At 38.7% G+C, this 6,942-nt stretch overlaps 1 protein-coding gene across 1 annotated transcript in view; it reads left to right on the top strand.

Moving 5' to 3' along the window:
* Positions 1 to 2,916, top strand: part of LOC135666498 (probable nucleoredoxin 1-1) — a 2,962-nt gene extending 46 nt beyond the window's left edge. The window contains exons 1-4 of the mRNA XM_065178070.1: positions 1 to 41; positions 520 to 999; positions 1,093 to 1,587; positions 2,200 to 2,916. The exon at positions 1 to 41 is cut by the window's left edge and continues 46 nt beyond it. Of these exons, the coding sequence (XP_065034142.1) occupies positions 1 to 41; positions 520 to 999; positions 1,093 to 1,587; positions 2,200 to 2,916 (1,733 nt within the window). The remainder of the gene's footprint in view (positions 42 to 519; positions 1,000 to 1,092; positions 1,588 to 2,199) is intronic.
* Positions 2,917 to 6,942: the final 4,026 nt, after the last annotated feature.

Raw genomic sequence — 6,942 nt, 5'->3', positions numbered from 1 at the left:
GAACGGAGAGGGACTTTCTCATCCGTAACAATGGCGAGAAGGTACTCGAAAGTCTTCCGTCAATTACTAATAATTGTTGAGCTTCATGTTAGGATCTTGTGGGACTTGCCTATCAATCTATTGCTACAGAAAGTTAGAAACTTGTCGAATTTGCCTATCAATCTAAGCTAGCCTCGATTTAGTAGATTTTGTCGGAAGCAAGAACTAGTCTTACATGCTCGTCGGACAGTCTTTGTTTGCCTTTGAGATCTCCACCATGTCAAATGGATGCTCTGTCTTCGTCAAGAGCAAAGAGAGCATCTTTTGATCCGTGGTAAGGGACATAAAGCAATAGGATGCATCAAAGCCTGACGGGTTGAGTTTTGGATGAGAGATCAAGAGAGGTGTAGGAGGGAAGGAAAAGGAGGAGGATAAGATGAGGCGAACTGCATATTGCTAAAATGCCAATCTTTCCCTATTTGAAGTATGGAAAATGCATGGCAACTTTAGATTCTCACTGACAAGCTGTGATTTGTTCAGGTAGCCATCAGCAGTCTTGACGGGAAAAAGTTTGGTCTCTTCTTGTCGGACAACTGTTACGAAAGAATCGTCACTGATGATCTGATCAAAGTATACAATCAGCTGTCCTCGGAGGGCCGCGATTTCGAGATTGTCTTCGTGTCATGTGATTCATGCGAGGAGACCTTCAATAGGTACTTCTCAGATATGCCATGGTTGGCAGTCCCATTTGCGGACTCCGACACACGCGAAAGACTACATGATCATTTCGGCAGTTTCGAGGAGTATTATCCCGCTCAGCTTGTCATCTATGATGCCGCTATTGGCATGGTCGTTAACGAAGAAGGTCTCCGAGCTGTGGCAAAATATGGTGTAAACGGGTATCCATTTACTGTTAAGAGGTTCTACGAGTTGGAGGCGGCTGCTAAGAAGGAACGGAGTCTTCGAAGTCTGTTGGTTTCGCAGTCCCGGGACTACTTGATCTCCAATGATGGATCCAAGGTAATCGATGATCTCCTTGTAGGAAGAGAATTAAACTACATTCTTGATCCGCCAGCTTACTACCACCATCTAATCTACGCTAAATTGAAGCAGGTTGCCGTGTCGGATCTCGAAGGAAAGATTGTGGCTTTTTACTTCTGGATTAATATTCCTGATAAATACGGCGGTCCCGATAAGTTGACTCTGGTGCTGGCTGAAATCTATAGGAAGCTTAAGGAAGCCGGGGAGAGCTTCGAAGTTGTGCTGGTGCCATTAGAGGATGATAAATCATCCTATGAACAAGGCCTGGCAAGCATGCCATGGCTCGCGATTCCTTTCGAAGACGAGGGCTGTGAGAAGCTTGTCCGCTACTTTGAGCTCTGGCCCTTCCAATTACCAACCGTGCTTGTGATCGGTGCCGATGGGAAGATTATGCTTAAAAATTACGATAGGCTCATCTCCAAGTATGGAGTTTTAGCATGGGAAGCATTCCCGTTCTCTAAGGAGCAACTGGATTTATTGCCAGAGAAGGCAAAGGCCGCACAAACACTGGAATCTCTTCTTGTTGCTGGGGACCTCGATTATGTCATTGGGAAAGAAGGCTTGAAGGTAATGAATCGAGCATATAGTGAATCCACAGCTTGGTATTGTCAATGGCTAACCCCTCATCATTGTGTTTGACAGGTTCCAGTGAAGGAGCTTGTTGGCAAGACCATCCTCTTCTTCTTTGCAATGAGTGATTCGTTTCAATGCCAGAAATTTCTTCCCATGCTGATCGAGGCATATCACAAGATCAAGCGCATGGACAGTGCTTTCGAGGTGATCTTCGTCCCTATGGGCGGCTATATGGATTCGGGTGCTTTCGAGTTCTTCTTACGCATGCCTTGGTTGGCGGTGCCGGTGGATGATGAGAGAATAAGATCGTTGAAGAACACTTTAGAAGCTCATTACGTCAACACCCTGGTTGTCATTGGTCCTACAGGTCAAACGATCACAGAGAACGCCGCAACTTCGTTGAAGATGTATGGAGCCGATGCCTACCCGTTCAGTGAAGAGAGGATCAAGGAGGTAGAGATGGCACAGACACTGGAATCTCTTCTTGTTGCTGGGGACCTCGATTATGTTATTGGGAAAGAAGGGTTGAAGGTAATGAATCGATCATATAGTGAATCCACAGATGGGCATTGTCGATGGCTAATCTCTCATCATTGTGCTTCACAGGTTCCGGTGAAGGAGCTCGTTGGCAAGACCATCCTCCTCTTCTTCTCGATTCGTAGGTCCGGTACATGTCGCGGATTTCTTCCCCATCTGATCGAGGAATATCACAAGATCAAGCGCATGGATAGTGCTTTCGAGGTGGTCAACATCTCGATGGACAAAGATCAGGATTCCTTTGATCAGTTTTTCTCTGGCATGCCATGGTTGTCGCTGCCGTTCGGTGATGAGAGGAAGAAATCTTTGGAACGCACTTTCGGAGTCGATATCCCCTACCCCTCCCTGGTTGCCATTGGTCCTACAGGTCGAACTATCACAAGGAACGCCATGTATTCGTTGGCGACCCATGGAGCCGATGCCTACCCGTTCAGCGAAGAGAGGATCAAGGAGTTGGACCAGAAGATAGACGAGATGGCAAAGGGATGGCCTGAGAAGAGGAAGCATGAGCAACACAAGCATGGGAAGTTGGAGTGGAGCTGCCTGCACGGCCTGTATAGGTGTGGTGACTGCCACAAGATTGGAAGTGGATGGTGCTACTTGTGCTCCATGTGCAGTTTCGGTCTCCACCCCAAATGTGCACTGAAGGAGGAGAAGAAGGAAGAGGAAGAACATGATGAAGGATCTGAGTGTGATGGAGAGGTTTACAACGATTTCGAAGATTCTGAAGATTCCGAAGATTCCGAAGATTCCGACGATTATGAAGATTCTGAAGATTCTGAATAAGATTATGTAATGCAATGGTGTTTGTGTTTTGATGGGAAGAGCTTTAGATCGATGCAATGAAAGTAGCGGACTTATGACAGTCTGCAACTCGCAACATTTTTTGTTGATAGAGAACAATCAGATCAGTAAAAATCTGACGAAAATCTTTTCTTATTTGCTCCATATGATCAATCAAGCTTCATAATAACAACACCAATTCAACAAACATATTTGAGCCACAAATACCAAAGAATAAGAATGTATAATTCATGGCAACAAAGACGAGAAAACATTGAACTGTATGTTCTTCTATACCAAGGAACATTAATAACACATACATTGGTTTAACCAGAAGTATTCAAATTGGCACATGATTTCAATTGTTTTGGATGTCAACCATGATTTCTTCTATTTGATATATCAGAAAACTGGGAAGCGAGGAAATACAATCTCAGGGGAAGTACATTTTCTTTTAATAGAAACTTTACAGTTGATAAATTGCTTTCCTAATTTGTTGACGCAGATATGAACCTGATACAGCTGCTGCTTCCCCGATTTTGTGTTGCACTGGATTGCTGGTTTATACCCTATTTTCCTTATGAGGATATCGAAGATATGATTCTTTTTATACTTACGGTTATTAGGAAAAATACCTTCCGCCTTTAGATAAGAGAGAATATCAACTGTTTCCTTGAGTTTGAGGGCTGCTGTGAAGTAAGAAACTTGATCGAACCTGGACATGGAACACGTGCCATGCTTATCCCATTCATGACGCCAAAATGAGTGGCCATCGCTACTAGGACAACGAAAACTATGCCAATGTTTAATCATCTCGCCAATCAAAGGGTTCATCTACAATCAAAGACAACGAAAAAAAAAAAACGATGAACGACTCACACTCTCATTTTGCAAGGTAACTTTACGATAGAGTAGTCTGTGTCAGAGCTAAACATACCTTACGTCGGTTGTATTTAGAAGCTGATGGCATATTCTTGTCACAAGATGGAATAATTCCATTGCGAAAAGCAGGCCAAAGGCCATGGATGGTAAAATTTTTTTCCGGATACCCCGTACTCATAGGGCAGCAACGGTTGACGTTGCAAAATGATCCAGGCCACTAGATGTTTCAAATCAAACGATCAATATAGAGAAGAACAACAAGATAAAGAAAAAATTAGACTTACCTGAAGAACTAAGTGAAAATAATCATAATTGGACGCAGCAGTGGTGGAGAAAACCAGCAAGAAAGCAATGGTGGAGAAAACCAACAAGAAAGGGAGGACGAGAGGTGTCATGCTTCGGCGAGTTAGGCTTTTGGGCACGTCGGAAGGCTTCTCCTTTTCTGTATATGATCATCACAAGATTGCATAAACATTACCGGTTAGCATGCCTAAGGTGGGTTTAATTAATTATCTACAAAATAGATACATAATTGAAAGAGAAAGAAGAAACAAAAAAACTCAGGGTAGGTTTAATTATCTATAATTATCTATAGGTCATATGCATGTGCTGCAGAGTGAAGATGATAGCTAAAGTACATGTTTCTTTCTATGCATAGAGATATTCTTCTGCAGAGAGAAAATAGTCGATCTCTCCTAGAAATAGAGAAAGACAGTTGGCTTTGAATCATCAAAGATTGAACTCCCGCAGGAGCTGCTCCATGAGAAGAGAAGCTTTGATCGTTTGGACCGTGCCACTTGACTATTGCTGTCCTCTACATCTGCAATAGAGCCTCACAAAGAAGAATTATCATCATTCATGATGAGAGCTTTCTTCGATGCATAGCCAATCTTTTTCCCATTGTTCTGGCTCTTGAGCTACAGTAAGGTCGATTCCAAACTAGAATTTGATGGTTTGATCAGACCTTTGACACAAAGCTTGATCTTTGATCAATCCTCATGAAGAAGCCAGGCTTGACTACAATATAAACCCCTAATGCAAGGAAATTAATTGTGCCCTATGCTGCCTCTCTAGTTAGAATAGCTGTTCTGATTAGGTAAAAGATTGCTAGAAAAAATTGATGAGAAAGACCCTCAAATGTTAAGAAATAAGTGTAAATTCTAAAGATCTACAAGGACACTGGATATGTATTCCATAGGTCTATTTTATGTGAAAGGTACAATTAATAGCCCCCCCGCATAGGTTTTGTGTTTCAATTAATTGGGTTTTGTTGCTAGATTAAATTTCATAAGGTGTGTTGTTGATGCATATATATATATATATATATATATATATATATAATGATATATGGTTATAAAAGTTCATTAGTATGCTATAATTTTTATATATGCATATAAATATTTTAAATTATTCTGACGTATAAATTTATCTATTGATTTTGTATATACTATGTTATTAGGTTATGCTTGCTAAAGAAATTAAAGATAAGGTATTTACCGTTAAATGTATTATGCTCACCTAAATAAAGCTATAAAAACTTATACTTACCGAGTGATTATCTACTATATATTCTATTTTGTATGTGAGGATACTAGTAGTCCATCCAAGTGATTTGGTATGGAAATAAGCATGTGTGAGCCCATGCCAACATAAATATGAACGATGACTTATGAATATTTTTATATGTATAAAATTTGGACTTTGTATTTTTCTTTTAGTTAGATATTATAATTATATATAAATATTCAAATTACTATATACAAGGAAAAGTTTATTATTTTATTTAGTAAATTAGCATATTTTATTTTAAAGATTGTTTACTTTTAGTCATTCATATAGGGCTCGTGTAGAACTAGAAGTAGATTGTTACACCACCCCCTTCACACAATTAATGTAGTCATCCTGATTATTTCCATTCATTTATAATTTAAAATTACCTTAATTAGATCTTCCTTATTTGTATTGATCCATTTGTTTGTTTGTGCAATATGATTAAGGAAATAATTAAAAAATTTATGACTAAGAAAATATCTAAATTCTATTTTCTTATTGGTTTGGGCAAGTTAAGAATTAAATTTATTTATTTATTTATTTATTTATTTATATAAAAAGTGATTTTTAAAAATTTCCTTAGGGGAAATCTTCTCCTCCTAATGGCTTTGCTCCTCTTCCTTCCCGAGGAGGTCAGGCTCCTATTTTATTTATCACTAGTGGAGAGGAGTCTAGCAGTGGGAAGATAGAGGGAACTCCATTTCAAATAAGGTATATCTTCTATCTTTTATCAATTTATTATATATATATAAATATTAGTCAAATGATATTAAGGTTTATAAATTTTGAATTATATATAAAAAAAATTTAAAAATTAAAATTATCCTCTCTGTAGCTGCAGTTGCATTCATAAGAAATAGAAGAGTGAAACTAGGAACCTGCACTTTAAATGAAGTTCTATAATTACTAATCCTTTTATTGATAAATTGGTGCACATCTAAAAGTAAAAACTTGCACAATTATATTTGATGGGATTAGGTTAGATTATTCCTAATTTAATTCAATATAGGCATAGTTGACACCCAAGGGACTTGATCTGACCTAGATCATTAATTAAATTATCTCCGATTTGATGTGATCTGGGGATGCAATTCAACCTAAAATGCAGCCCCATTTAGCAAGATGGTTAAGCATTATCATCTTGTTATTGCATCAAGATAGTAGTTGAAGTTGATTTAGTTTTTATGTGTTACTTTTTCTTTAATCAAGTTGAAAACACTAATCAAGAATCAAAATTTATAAATCTGATAAATCAAACTCGAGAAAGAACGAACAGAACACAATTGAGAGGGAAACTAGAGGAGAAGAGAGAGATCGGCGTACCTCTAAAGGGCAGAAGATTGCACAAGGAGGAGAAGAGAGAGATCGGCGTTCCTCCACGTTATAGAGCTCATATATATATCATGCAGCGTTCGCTCTTATGGAAAATTATTCCCCGTTAAGTTCTAGAAAGTGTCATTATTTTCCATTATGATGAAATTATTCCCCGTTAAGTTCTAGATTCCCCGTTAAGTTCTAGAAAGTGTCATTATTTCCCATTATGATGTATATTTTTATCATACGACACATTCTTTTCTTATATTTTAGAGATTTTAT

The sequence above is a fragment of the Musa acuminata genome, unplaced genomic scaffold (assembly GCF_036884655.1).
Source record: "Musa acuminata AAA Group cultivar baxijiao unplaced genomic scaffold, Cavendish_Baxijiao_AAA HiC_scaffold_1104, whole genome shotgun sequence".
NCBI classification, from domain to species: domain Eukaryota; kingdom Viridiplantae; phylum Streptophyta; class Magnoliopsida; order Zingiberales; family Musaceae; genus Musa; species Musa acuminata.
This window is presented reverse-complemented; position numbering and strand designations above follow the sequence as displayed.